Source organism: Morone saxatilis, unplaced genomic scaffold (genome assembly GCF_004916995.1).
Source record: "Morone saxatilis isolate NCDOM2014 unplaced genomic scaffold, NCSU_SB_2.0 Contig7, whole genome shotgun sequence".
NCBI lineage: Eukaryota > Metazoa > Chordata > Actinopteri > Moronidae > Morone > Morone saxatilis.
Window position 1 is genome coordinate 17,921,463 of NW_023340246.1, and position 13,403 is coordinate 17,934,865.

Sequence of the window (13,403 nt, forward strand, 5' to 3'; positions counted from 1 at the left end):
GAACACATGAACATTCACACGCATACTGCAGGGTAAGTAGGGCAGTATCTCAAGCTGATGCTGGTAGGTTCATGTAAAGGATAGCCTACCCCCTCTGGGAGTGTGTAAGATCTAAGTCTGACACATACAGACACCCCCTTAAAGAGGCATTGATTTGATATTCTCTTTTAGAAACTCTGTCAGTTATGCTGGCAGATTCTTCACCATTCACTTTTTGCTTCTCAGTTAGCGATGCACAAGTCTGAGAGAAACCCCAAGTTTACCGTGGGAAGCTTTTACATGAATTTTCTCTCCACATTCTGTGCTGTGACAAATCCATCTCACAGATCTGCTGGAAAAGGCAAACGGGATGTAGGTTTTGTTTGTTTTTCGCTGATCGTCTCCTCATCTTTTCACCCTCTCGCCTCCTCCTTCCATGTCAGAGATGGCACGCACAGACAGGGAGCAAAAGGAAGCTGAGGAGTAGGAGGAACAAAGAGCTGCTTTGTGTGTCTGTCTTTTTGGAGCTCTGTCTGTGGAAGTGGAAGCAAGTGTGTGTATGTGTGTAGGTGCTCCTCGGTTTAGGTATCTGTCTAGGTTTAGGTCTGTGGTGGCATGTATGTGGCTATGTCAGGGTCTGTTTCTGCCTGTGTATTTTTTATGTGTGGTGTGTTTGCCAGGCAGGCACTGAGCCGACAGTGTGGCAGTGTGTTTTAAAATATTTATTTTAGAACAAGTTGGCACGGTGCCTGTAGATATCCATTGGCAAGACTGGCATATCTCTCCTGCCACTGCAGTCCAGAGAACCATCAAAGTGGATCTGAAAGCAAAACCAATCTGCCGCTACCTTTGTGAAGCGAAGTATCCGTAACTGCATGTGCATGTGAGCACACACCTTGTTCCCTCTTTATGTGGGTTTTTCTGGGTACACCCACATTATTCTGCACCATGCAGTTGTTTAAACTGAGCTCGCTGCCAAAGCTGTGCTTGTTTAAGGGATAGATATATGTTGTTTCTTTGTCTCATAAGTTCTGCCTTTGTAAGAAAAAGGCATTCAGGTGTGTCCCAGATTTTCCCTATGTTCAGCCTGGCAATGTAATGAGATTAAACCCTGTACCTCTGTAGGTTTGCTAGATGAAGGTTTTTTTGACCATAGACAGGTACCTGCTCTCTGACTTATGGGAATTACCATATTCCCTTGGATGGACAAATTGTTTCAGAGCTCTTCCGACCTTACTTGATTTACTTTCCAAAGAAACTTCCGGATCTGTGCCTCTGTCCGCTTGATCACTGTAACAGACTAATAGAGAAACAGTCAAAAGGACTAAGAGGACTTGTAGTGCTAAAGTTAACGTTTAAGATAAAGCCAGCCAGACTGTCTCACTAACATCATTACTGTCCGCCTTCAGTCGATTACTGTTGTGATAAGTGTAGGGTTCAGGCTAATTTTGAGGCTTTTAGCCACCTCAGCTCCTAAGGTCTCCTGCTCATATGACCTGCAGGCTACAGACTCTTAAAGAAGTTACGTCATCTCCAAGTCCTTTTTAACTGTTATCCACTCAGTGACTCATGCTTAGGGGAGTGTAGAAGGATTCCACTCCCTTGCTGAAAGCCCATTCAAAGAAAAAAGGTTAAACTACAGGTCACTCTGATTAGGAAGCATGACACTGTAGGCAGTGTTCTTGCTTTAGCTTCCTGTGACTGTTATCCTACACTCCAATATCTGGGTGTGGAGATACGGAATGATGCGCAATTCTCAAAAACAACTCATTTCCTATTCCTTCTCTACATTTGGGAAATTCCAGATTCAATTAGTCTTTTCTTTAAATAGCAAGTGCTATTTAATGGTTTTAGGGAGCCAGTCACCTCAAGCCCTCAACCTGCTTCTACTGACCTACTTGGCTGATGTAAACTCCTCCTCCAGGCATACGGATCCTTGAGAAATATCACCAGTTAAAATACCACGTCAACTGCCATGTTGATTTGACAGAACATCGTGCCATACAATCAGTCTTGACAAAAATAACTTAGATTTGTGAGACATTTATGACAGTGATAAGTTAGTGGTTAACTGTAGAAAAGCTTTTTATTGTGTGTTACAACAGCAAAAACAGAGAGGAACAGACAATTATATATAATATAATATAATAACAATTGGTGTTTCATATCTTCTAAAACTTTTTACACCCTATTTGAATGACCAACAATAGAAATGGTAAAATCTGCATTTGCATCATGATATGTTTACTATACATCTTCTGTATCTGGTAAAATATTAACTGAGACAGAAAGTAGAAAAAGGAACTTTGTTTGGGTTATGTTTTCTCCTCTCACTGGGATCTGGTGAATCTCAGCATGACCTAGACACTTCCTCAAAATACGTCTCAGAAATTGCCCAAAATAAAAGCAAAAGCAAAGAGGTCAGCTATTCTTAATATAACTTTTAATAAGCTAATTCCTTTGCCCTTTCTAGGCTTCATACTATTCTCAAGTCTGCCTCATGTACGCATTACTGTTCTCACAAATATTTTACAGTTTATGTGCTCTCATTTTGCCTTCTTATGGTATTTTAACAGTAACAGTAGCAAATAATAGGGGGTTGGTTATTCTTGGTTACCCTCAAGCTCATGTCAGAAGGAAAAGGCATATGGAGAGTATAAAGCCAAATAATCCCATTGTGCAATGAGCATTAAAAATTACTACTAGAAATTGACAATGCTGACATAATGCTAAACTCAAGGTTAGGGATGCAGGCTTGTGAGTCCTTGGTCCACATTTTAAAAGTCTGGTCACTACCCTTAAGCAATGTGCTCAAGTGTGAGTACAGGGGCTTGGGTAATCTAATCCATGAGAGTTCAAAAGCATGCCTAACACACAACCAAGAAACGATGCACTCGACCAATCCCTCAAGGCCGTTCACTGGCTTTAAATAATCCCATGCTGCAGGTTAAAATCTAAGTTGCAGACTTGTTGTGATTGTACAGGCCCTGTGTCTGTCTGTAGAAGCATTTGGTTTGAGGCACATCTGTATCTGGATATGCCATGATGAGGACACCCGCCTTAGACATAAACAAGCACCAGCCCTGTGTAATCGTGAAAACAACCCTGACAGACATTGTGGGCTGGAGAAGCTCAGAAAGTGGAAATGAAGAGAGGCTAAAAATTGTGCAATTCTCCAGTTTTGAGTTATTTGTTTCTTGCATGCCTGGGTCTAGATATCTGACTTTCATATACACCAGCTTCCCCTTTTGTGCTGTCATTTCATCTATTAGAATATGATATGTTGTATTCTAAAGATTTGAAACCAGTAGATGTTGCCTTGTGTTGAGGGAGGCGCAAACTAACGTCACTGAAAATCTTTGGAATTCATGCCAGTTACGTAGGCGCTTTTGTCATGTCTTGTTCTGTCAGGAAAGCCAAGACATCACTCTGTTACACCACCGCCCAATGGTTTTCAGTAACAATCAAAACAAGTTTCGCAGGTTTGGGTACCTGAAGCGAGACTTGACTTGTTGAGTTGTCTATGGGAGGGTAGTTGGTGTGCATGCACGTGCTTGTGTTTGTTTTCACTCATAAGCAGGTGTGTCTACATGAACCTGACCTAAGGACGTCTTTCCCACATGAGGGCATTGTTAAACATGCCATCCACTGTTTCTGTAGTCAACTCACCTTCATTGTCCATATACAGAAATAGTTTTTTTTACCTTTCTAGTCTTCTTAGTATTGTGCTCACTGTTTATATACCCCTGTGTTATTAAGTAGTTGATCTTTGAAACTGACATTTGACTTTCTTTCTTCTTTCTCCCTCATCATTTTTTCAGGAGAAACAGGACCCAAGCAGCACATCCCTGCAGCTCCGTACTGAGATCCAGGTAGGCAGAAACACTGCACTAAACACATGGTTTGCAGTGTCACTTTCACACAATCTTTGGCTTAAAATCAATCTGACATCTGCCTCCTTCTCTCTGTCCACAGGAATCATTAGGCTTCAGCAGTGAAGTTTCCACTCCAGAAACAGACAGAAAGTATGTTTTTTTTGTCCCACTTTATCACTGTAACATGTGACCGAAGCCAGCGTGGAACCATGAAATATGCTTGGGTTGAAATGTGTGTCTGTTGCATGTCAAAACAATGTGCAGTGCAGCCTGTGTCTGGATCGCATCAAACTGTACGCGCCTGCACACAAAGTCATGGATCACACTTAGCCCTTCTGCATGTCTGCAGCTAAAGAAGGAGAGAGGCTCCATGTGCAGCTCATAGAATTGATAGATCTCTCCCCTGACAGCTTGTACAAAAGTTCTCTGACCTTGCTCATAGGGAGAAGAGGTCAGCTCCTCAGGTGGAAAACTCTGACTTCATGGATAAGTGTGGTGGTGTGCGAGTGAGCAGTTGACACAGGCTCAGCTGCGGCAGTGCAGATGATGACAATTTTATTTCACTGGGTATCATGTCAACAAAATGTCAGATTACAGTGTCATTTTTTAATTTTGTGTAGCTAAGCTAACAGGTTGCTAGCGGTACAGTAGCATCATATTTACCGTGCTGACATGAGTAGTATCGATCTTCTGAACTCTAGGCAAGAAAGCAATATGTCAAGAAAGATTTAAATGCTTATAATAATGAAATAAATCCCTAACTAATAAAACATTACCTTATTAATATCAAGATCAGTGGGTATAAAGGAAATCAACCGTTGACATGCACAGATATGCATGTAGTTGGTCCTTTGAGTCCTCTTGGTCATATCCCTTCTGTGGTAAAAGGAAAACCACTAACTGCTTCCTTCGGCTGACCTGCTCACTCCAGCAGCCACTCTCTGTTCTCTGGCCATCCATACTTCCTTCCTGCCTTTGTGTCCAGCAGGGGAGAGGGGGAGGCAGAGAGGGTGATGGCCAAATGATTACAGAAAAAGGAGCATGAACGAAAGAGCAGGATGGAACCGCGCATGGGTGGGGTTCCTTTTCACTGATTCCTGTAACGCGAAGTGTGTGTGTCCATTTTTTCACACCACTTTATTTTGTGTGCATGAAATTCCTCCCCCCGTGGCCCCGCCATGAGATCACTGTTATACACATTTAAAGCTACACAGGTTGGTCGGCAAAACAGCTCTGTAAATGCCCTGCTGTCAAAGAGAGTTACATTCACTGCAGTCACACACATTTGCCCCCTCTATAGGCACGGCATTCATTTGACCTCTGTAAAGTGAAACCAAACATCAAGAATATATTTAAATGTTTCCTTACAACATTTGTAATGAGAAATGAAAAATCTCCATTACATTTTAAGAAGAGATTTAGTGGAGATGGAAACGGATAGGTTAGTGCAGGATTTGGGAGCCCCAGTCAAACCCCAATGCCATGTTTGCCGGGGCCAAATGTTAAATAAACCTGAGCGTGACTCAGAAATGATCTAATCTTTTTCACAGTTTTCTCTGATTTTGTGTGTTTCTTCCTTGCCATCACCCCCTTGTGACCCCCAGTGGAATTGTCATGTTCACGTGACGACCACGTGCGGCAAAGGAAGTGCATACCACAGACATGATCTTTTCTCCCATGGCTGTGTATGTTGCACAGACAAATGCTGGGGATGATGGGAAACAGATGCCAAATTTTAAATGACGTCTCTCTGCTGTTCGAGAGAATCCCAGAAAGAGCCCCCTAACTGTGCTCTCTCTCTTCTTCCTGTCAGCCTGGCTTCTTTCTGTCCTCCATCCCATCACGTGCTCTCTCATAAACATTCAGACTTAGTCTTACCTTGAGTCTTCAATCTCTAATGAAACTGTTTCACATTTACCCCTCTTTTCACCTCTGTCATTTCCACTCTTTCTTCTATATATTTCTCTTACTACAAAGCCATAAACTCCATTTCTGGTGTGAATATTAGATATGAAGAGCTTCATATCACCTTTATAATTAATCTCATTTTTAGGTGTTTTATGCTTGAGGACAAAATTTACCCCATCCAAAGCCTCATTTTCAACATTTTCTTTTTGTAATCCATCCTTCACTGCTGACCCCTCTCCTCTCAGTTACCCTAGCTTTGCTCTCTATTACATTGCCTAATGTCCACTTTCTACTGGTGTGAATGGGTTTCAGGTGTAGTAATTTATCTTGTGCAAGCAGAGTGATAGACAGACCCCCTCCGTTCCGCACGACACATTCCTCTCAGTCTCACAAGAGGCAGGCATGCACGTTCCCCAGCACAGACACGGATACCCCCTTCATCACCTCTGTGCAGGACAATAGCACCCAGAGGAGATTACCCAGACTCCATCTTGGGCCATGCCACCCCTCTGTCTCTGGTTCTCCTCGTCACTTTGTTGGCAGGAGGTGGGCACAGCTCCCATAATGGCTGGTATGCAAGTGGTGATGACAGAGCACTCTTAGAAGGCTGGAGGGTTCAAGCTGGGGACTTTCCTGTTTTGAAAGGTGATTGATTGGTGGGAATTGTTGCAGAGAAGGGCCAGCAAGCTTATCAGTCGGGTTAACAGCAGAGGCAAATGGATCTTGATGAAAGCATACATGTGCACAGACACAAGATAACCTCTAACCAGGTTTGTAAGATTGTAAATTTAGACTCCGTAGACACTACTGGAAGTCCAGCTGGTGCAACTAATAATCAGATGGAAATGTAAGCCATGCCATGTGAAGAATCTGTTTAGAACAACAGCACTATGTTGGAAAACTTAAGTACCTTGTCAGCATATTTACCACTTGTTGGCTGAGTGTTGCAGCCCTCATGGAACTGTTATTTGCTTCTGAGAGTGGAGCACAGCAGACTGTGTGTGTCCGGCATGAAAATGCATGCACAGAAACATGTGCTTTATCTGCATGATTTTCTGTTTTCCTGCCATATGATCTTCCATCTTCCCCCTCCATGTGACCTCTGACCTATTCCATGACCCCTGAATAGGTTATCCCTTTGCTCTTCCTGTGAACACTGCCCACATCGCACAGGGTCGCTGCCTTTCATTGTCTCTACTAGAACCCCGGAGATCACCTTGTTCCAGGTGGCTTGGTGTTTAATCGCCATACACATAAATGGGTGCAGTGCTGATTTATGCTGAGTACAGTAAAAACTGGCAGTGAGACACACAGCTGTGTGTCCAAATCTTGCTATGTGCGGGGCTATCATCTTTCCTGGACAGCAGCTCTGTCACACAGGATAGAGGCTGTGCTAGACCTGTGATTCATACTGTGTCCTATGATAGTTGCCTATGTCATCCTTTTTTTCCCTGATGTTAATTGGCACTCACACGCTAGGGTTTTTTCTATTGTTTTCTGTGGAATTCATATCTGTGTGTATACAATTGTGCATTAACCACATATTAGTAAATGCCAGATTACTCTTGTTCCATATCTGCTTGTATGTAGTAGTATCGTATGTTTTAAACACATCTACAGCTATAACACAGAAGTGGAGTCTCATGCTATAACATAGACAGCTTTCGCAGGTTATCATTTCGAAAATGATTCATGCTTTACAGCCCAGCCAGAGAATCCGCTTTCAGACATGTAATTTTCACTGAGCAAACTGTCAATTCACTTATAGCTTCAATGTCATTAGCGGCTGTTTCTAACACATGTAACAGTTTCTTAGTGCAGACGTATCATGTAAAGAAGCGTTCACCTATCCTGCGTAGGTCCAGCCAAAGTTAAGATACTGTATTTAATATTATGCAGAAAATGGAGAGTTGGCTTATGCTAATGAGGTAAAAAGCTGTTAGATGTCCCTTTCTCAATGAAAAGAACAGAATTGAAATAGAAAGGCATGCCAAAGATTTAAGGTTAAACCAATTAAGTTGCCTAGCCACACAATGCCTGGACTGACACATTCTTTGAAAGATATTCTGTGTGTGTGTGTGTGTGTGTGTGTGTGTGTGTGTGTGTGTGCATTTATGTGTGCGCTGCACAGGAGGTTAATTTATAGAGCATAGAGGAGGGGGTGGGGGGGATGAGCAGCGCCACCACAGAAAAGCTTCTATTGAGTGAGTTCTATTAGCATTAGCTTCGGCCCTAGCCTATCTGAGAGGGGGATGAACGGAGGGGCAAACCATACAGGCCTCCATTCAATTAGCATCTCATTATGTTGCCATGGCAGCTGGGCTTTAAGCTGCGTGAAGATTTCCCATTGCACCAGGAGAGGGCTTATGTCTGAACAAACGTATGAACACATAGGCACACACATACAGCCACTGGAGAGGGAAGTGACCTGTTCATCTTGTTTTCATCCTGTCACACATTTTTAACATTGCTTCTCTGGCAGCTACCTGCATGCCTCAGCAGCTGCATGCCCATGTGCAGTGGGCTCCAATCATAAAGGGTGTGTCGACGTGTGCAAGTGAGAGAAAGTATGCCTTTAGTAGAGAGATTTACTTAAAAGGTCTCTGAGGCTCTCAACTGGACAAATATGTCCTTACTTCACCTTCCCCCTATGATTTATTCCCTTTTAATTGAAAGAACTGGAAACTTTACAGTACCCCGAAATCACCGATCACTATCACTCTCGCACACACACAAACACACCTGTAGGGCGTTATCCACACACATAATCCAAACCTGAAGCTTCACTCCCAGTTTACCCTCTTACTCAGCCCACTTAACCCAACCTTAAAAAACAAAGTCTCTCCTTCTGTGACGGTTTCAGCAACTACTTTGAACATGAACATGAAGCCCGTCTCTTTTTTTTTATATAAGGAAGACACAAATAGATTGCTGTTGATGTGGTTTCTCTCGGCTCCTCCGGAACAAGGGAGAGTCACACGGCCTTACATGCTGCTGAACTCGCCAGAAAATTGAGTGAGGCTGCTCATATATGACTTTTTGATTGGAAGCTGAGTGCAGTTCATGTGTCACAAGGAGCTGTGGAGCTGTTATTTTCTCCCTGTTAGGTCTGATTATTTAGGAAGGTTTACAGACATGTCAGGACTCAGTTATTTTCCATCTCTCCCTCTCTTGTGCACTCTCTCCTTCTTCTCCCTCTCTTCCCTCTGTCTTCCTCGTGACTGTCTATCCTGTGGAGGGAAGTGGAAACACAAACAGGCTGAGTCTGCCCTGTGGTTTCTCCTCCTCCTCCTCCTCCTCCCCTTGTCTCTCTCTCTGATCACCTCCTCCTCAATTTCATAGTGTCGCTCTTCACTTTCCCATGGCCGCCCTCTCTTTTTCTTCATCTTGTTGACCTTCCTCCTTACTTTACTGCTTCTTAAACACTTTGTATTACCATCATCTTCATCTGACCCTTTTGTTTTTTCCAACATGGTTGTCTATGTCCTCTTCTCTCCTCTCTTCTCTCCTCCACCATCTCCCTTTTATGCCTCAGGAACCTGGTTTGCTGTCACTTAAATACCAACACTGACCCCAAGTGGTGAACAGACAGAACTGCAGCTCTCCCTTGCCAAAGATTCATAAATAAAGGATTTTGAAGCACTGTAGTTGACAGAGATTCCAGACTTTATGATAAGGTGTGATTTTTCTTTTTCTTTCTTTACTCTCTAACCCCACAGAATGCCCTTGCACAAATCCAGCTCTGAAGATGGATCTGGAGGTAAATTGAGATGCATTTTCATGTTTATCTTCTACTGTCTTAATACGTTTCCTATAATATTAAGCTTAACATTTATTGATCTCTGGGGAGAGATTGAAAGGTGGAAATAGCCGGACACACATGTTTGCATAAGGGTCATACTTATATATTCTATACTAAATAAAGTTAGTAGAGTCATTTTGTGTTTGCTTTTATGTGGCCAGAAACCATATAATATAATGCTAATCTTGCTGAACCTGCCCTTTCTTTAGGTAAATGGGACAATAAGAAGAAGAACAAATCTTTCTGGCAGAACTTCCGCAAGTCTCAGCACAAACCAGTCATGCGACAGACATCTAAAGGTTGGTGCAGCTTTATTTCTCAGATTTGCTATGCTGAATAGGCGTTGCTCCACATGTGGAGATATGTGATGTGTGCTTTTCCCTCTGCACCCTTCAGGAGAAGACATAGGCTACGTGGCCAGTGAGATCACCATGAGCGATGAAGAGCGAATCCAACTAATGATGATGGTGAAGGAGAAGATGATCACCGTTGAAGAAGCTCTAGCTCGGGTAGGAAGCTCAACTGACTCCCTGCCTCACCTGTTGTACCTTCCTCCCCACCCTCACTTGACCCTTTCCCTTAGGATTCCCAGTTGTAGCCTCCCTTGGCCCCCAGATCACCTGACCCCCTCCCCCAAGACGTTTCCAGCCCCCCCCTTCTGCTTTACGTTCCCACCACAATTCTGGCTTACTAAAACGACTGACTCTTACTAACCTGTACGAGGCCCCGCATTTTAACCCTGCATCGTCCTCTACCCACACACACACAAACTCCAGGCAATTGGTGCTTTCAGAGGTTCAGGAGTCTGGGGATTTTAGGGTGTGAGCTTATGGAGTGTGTGTGGGTGTGTTGTTCAGTTCATAATTGCTGGATTGATGGTCATAGTAACTCAATAGCCCCATCTGTTGGGGGGGATGCTCTGGTGCATTGTGGTTTTTCTTTCTAGGTGGACATGGTGGATAATTACTTGGCTTTCCTTTCCTTTTCTTTTCAATCAATTTCTGGCGATTGTTCTTTCTTTTTTTTATTTCTTCTTCCCTCCCTCCTTCCTGTCAATCACTTTCTGTGATGCCTTGCTCATGGGTAGCATGACTGTCCAGCAGCATTTGAGCACTGGATTGCTCTCCACAAGGCTGAATAATTATCCTCTTACCCCTTTTTTTCCTCCAGAACTTTGATTTTCTTTTGGCCAATAGCTTGATTCCAGCCTATCTAGTGATTGGAACTCTGTTAAACCAATCAATGTTCAGCCTTTGTGGATAGTTGATTTGACTTCTTGTTGTGTTTCTGTGTCTTTATTGAGTGTGTTGTATCAGTCAGTGTAGTGGTATGTAGTATGTGTCCAGGGATGTAGTGGAATAAAATATAAACGTAATGGTATTCAGTCCGCCTTTAAATCTCCTTTTTCTTATTTATTCTGTAAGATTTATGGCTGCTCATGAAGGCAGACATAAATCTTCATGACTAAAAGTCATACCACATACATGAAAAAGACAATTTGCAGTAGCATAGGGACATAAATATATGTATGCTTTAATTAATGGTGGTTTGCACGAACATCACCAAACTCAGGTTACAGTTTGCACTTTTTGTTTACCACTACATCACTGGTTGAGTCCTTATGATCTGTCTGTCTGTGCGCCTGTCTGTCTGTATACATGCACTGTGAATGCACACGATTGACGTACATCAATCGTCTGATAGTGTATGGAGAGATGTAGCATGCTCGGTGAGAGTGGGTGGCCCTGTCCTGTTCCTCTGCCTCTCTAAACTCTTCTTTTCCACGTAGCTGAAGGAGTATGAGCGCAGCAGACAGTCCAGCAGTACTGACACTGCAGAGTGGACTGACGGATCCGCAACCAATCTAAACCAGTCCTCAAACTGCAACGTAAGTACACCCCACCCCCATTTCCCCCGTCACCCCCCCAAAACCCTGACCTCTCCCTCGTTTGCTTCTCTTAACACTCTCCCCTGGACCACTCTCACCTTTAAGTTTGATTTTTCAGCCAACGTGGTTGTGAAGGAGGACGGCCGTTGTTGTTTCAGCATATGTGTGCGTGGATGTGTGTGTTTATTCAGATGTAAACAACTGTGTAGCTTGATGTATAGACTTTAGATACAATCCATCTTTTTAAATATGATTGAAATATTTAAAATTTTGGACAGTTGTATATGCCATTGCATACAGCACTTTTGTTCAACTTTTCTCTTTCTTTTCTCTTCCTTTCTCTCCCCTTCTCTCTCTGTTCATTGGCTGAACTACAATATATTGGCCTTTGCACATACATTCTCTCCACCATGTCATGTGCATCTTATCTGGGTGTTACTTCTGTGAATCTTGGCCCATTGCTTACCTCGGCTTTCTGTGGCCTCGCTCATAAATTGGCTGTCCCAATAAGATAAATGCAATATGTTGGTCCTCTTCCACATTTTATTTATCAAGTCAGTCCTGTCATAGGCATCTCATTTGAGATATGTCCTCAAAATAGTCAAAATTGGCAGCGGTAGTGACAAGGAAATTGTCTTATGGAAATTTAGGTTGGGTCTGTTTCCACCAATCAGTTGTAATTGTAACTTGCAGAAAGCCAAGCGGAGAGTCACACAAAATACCCTAAAATCCCTTGCGGCGTGAGCTTTTGTTGGCAGTGATTTTGTCAGCTGTGATCCACAGAGAGGAGGCCTCCAAACCTCGAGACCTTTGAGGATTCTTTGTAAGGTGTTGTGGAGCTGGAACTCAGACAATCAGGCTCTGTTGGATGCAGTTTAGTGTTTGTTGACTATCAATCAGTTCTTTCTGTTGTGTGTGTATGTTGCATATGTTAAAAATAAGAATAATAATAAGAAAAAATGTAGGTCAGCTCTGATGCAGCAACTTATAGGAGTCAGCTTTTCATTAGTTTTGTACTGTATGGCATTATATGGGAATTGCATGCAGTCATACAGTCTCTGACCCACTTTTTTTTTTGCAGGAAGTGAGTTTATCCAAATATTACAAAATTCCAAGTCCTCTCAAAATAATTCAACACACATGCGTATTATTACTGTTCTGGACTTTTCCACATTCAACCTTAGCTCAAGTTCTGTCTGCTGTCCGGCTGTTTGATGTGGTTGTGTGAACTGTGCATGAGGTTGCTGATCGTCTTATCAGTCTGTTAACCCTCACATTACCCCTCTGCTGGCAGCTGCTCGCTTCCTGGCGGCGGGGGGGGGGTTACAGGGGAGAGGATGGAAGGGTTACTGAAGGAGTATTGTTCAGGGGAACACACAACTTGGCTCTGGAGGCTGTGAACAAACGCAAGAGCTGGAGGCAGAGAGGAAACAAGGGAGAGAAAAATAGGGAAGATAAAGACGTCGCACTTGCCCCCAGGCCGTGAAAAAGGGGGAGTTCTGTATCTCCCCTTGCCCCGAGTTCCAAAATTGGCTTCTTCAGGAAATCCTGCTACTCTGCTGGGGCCTCTATTGGTGTCATGCACTGCCCCCTGTCCCCTTTAATGAATAGAATTAGGTCATTCCCAAATTCAAATAGTTAACTGTTTTGCGTGTGTCTGTGCGCCTGTGTTCTATATACGGGTATGTGAATATACAGTACATGCTTGTCGCTGACATGTTTGCAATACATAATCTTTGGCTGCTCTGTGCCTTTCTCTGATGCGGTCTCTCTCTGGTCTGTCTTCCTCTGGCGATTGGAGGCCACATTCCAGGGCTGGCCATTAGTGATGTGGGGGCCAAGGCAGGGTCAGAGGGGCTCAAATGCTGGGATTGTTCTCCATGCACAACACGCCTTTTCTCTACTAGCTGTGCGGCACGGCACTTCCAAACTGTCCCTCATTCCTCCAGAG

General features: G+C 43.3%; 1 protein-coding gene across 5 annotated transcripts in view; it reads left to right on the top strand.

Moving 5' to 3' along the window:
* sash1a (SAM and SH3 domain containing 1a) overlaps nucleotides 1-13,403 on the top strand; it is a 156,023-nt gene that overhangs the window by 122,382 nt on the left and 20,238 nt on the right. For 4 of the 5 annotated variants that reach the window (XM_035678360.1, XM_035678355.1, XM_035678359.1 and 1 more), the window contains exons 3-8: nucleotides 3,801-3,851; nucleotides 3,955-4,004; nucleotides 9,482-9,522; nucleotides 9,774-9,863; nucleotides 9,961-10,073; nucleotides 11,354-11,452. In XM_035678360.1, the coding sequence (XP_035534253.1) occupies nucleotides 3,801-3,851; nucleotides 3,955-4,004; nucleotides 9,482-9,522; nucleotides 9,774-9,863; nucleotides 9,961-10,073; nucleotides 11,354-11,452 (444 nt within the window). The remainder of the gene's footprint in view (nucleotides 1-3,800; nucleotides 3,852-3,954; nucleotides 4,005-9,481; nucleotides 9,523-9,773; nucleotides 9,864-9,960; nucleotides 10,074-11,353; nucleotides 11,453-13,403) is intronic. The other variant, XM_035678356.1, reaches the window with a different exon arrangement.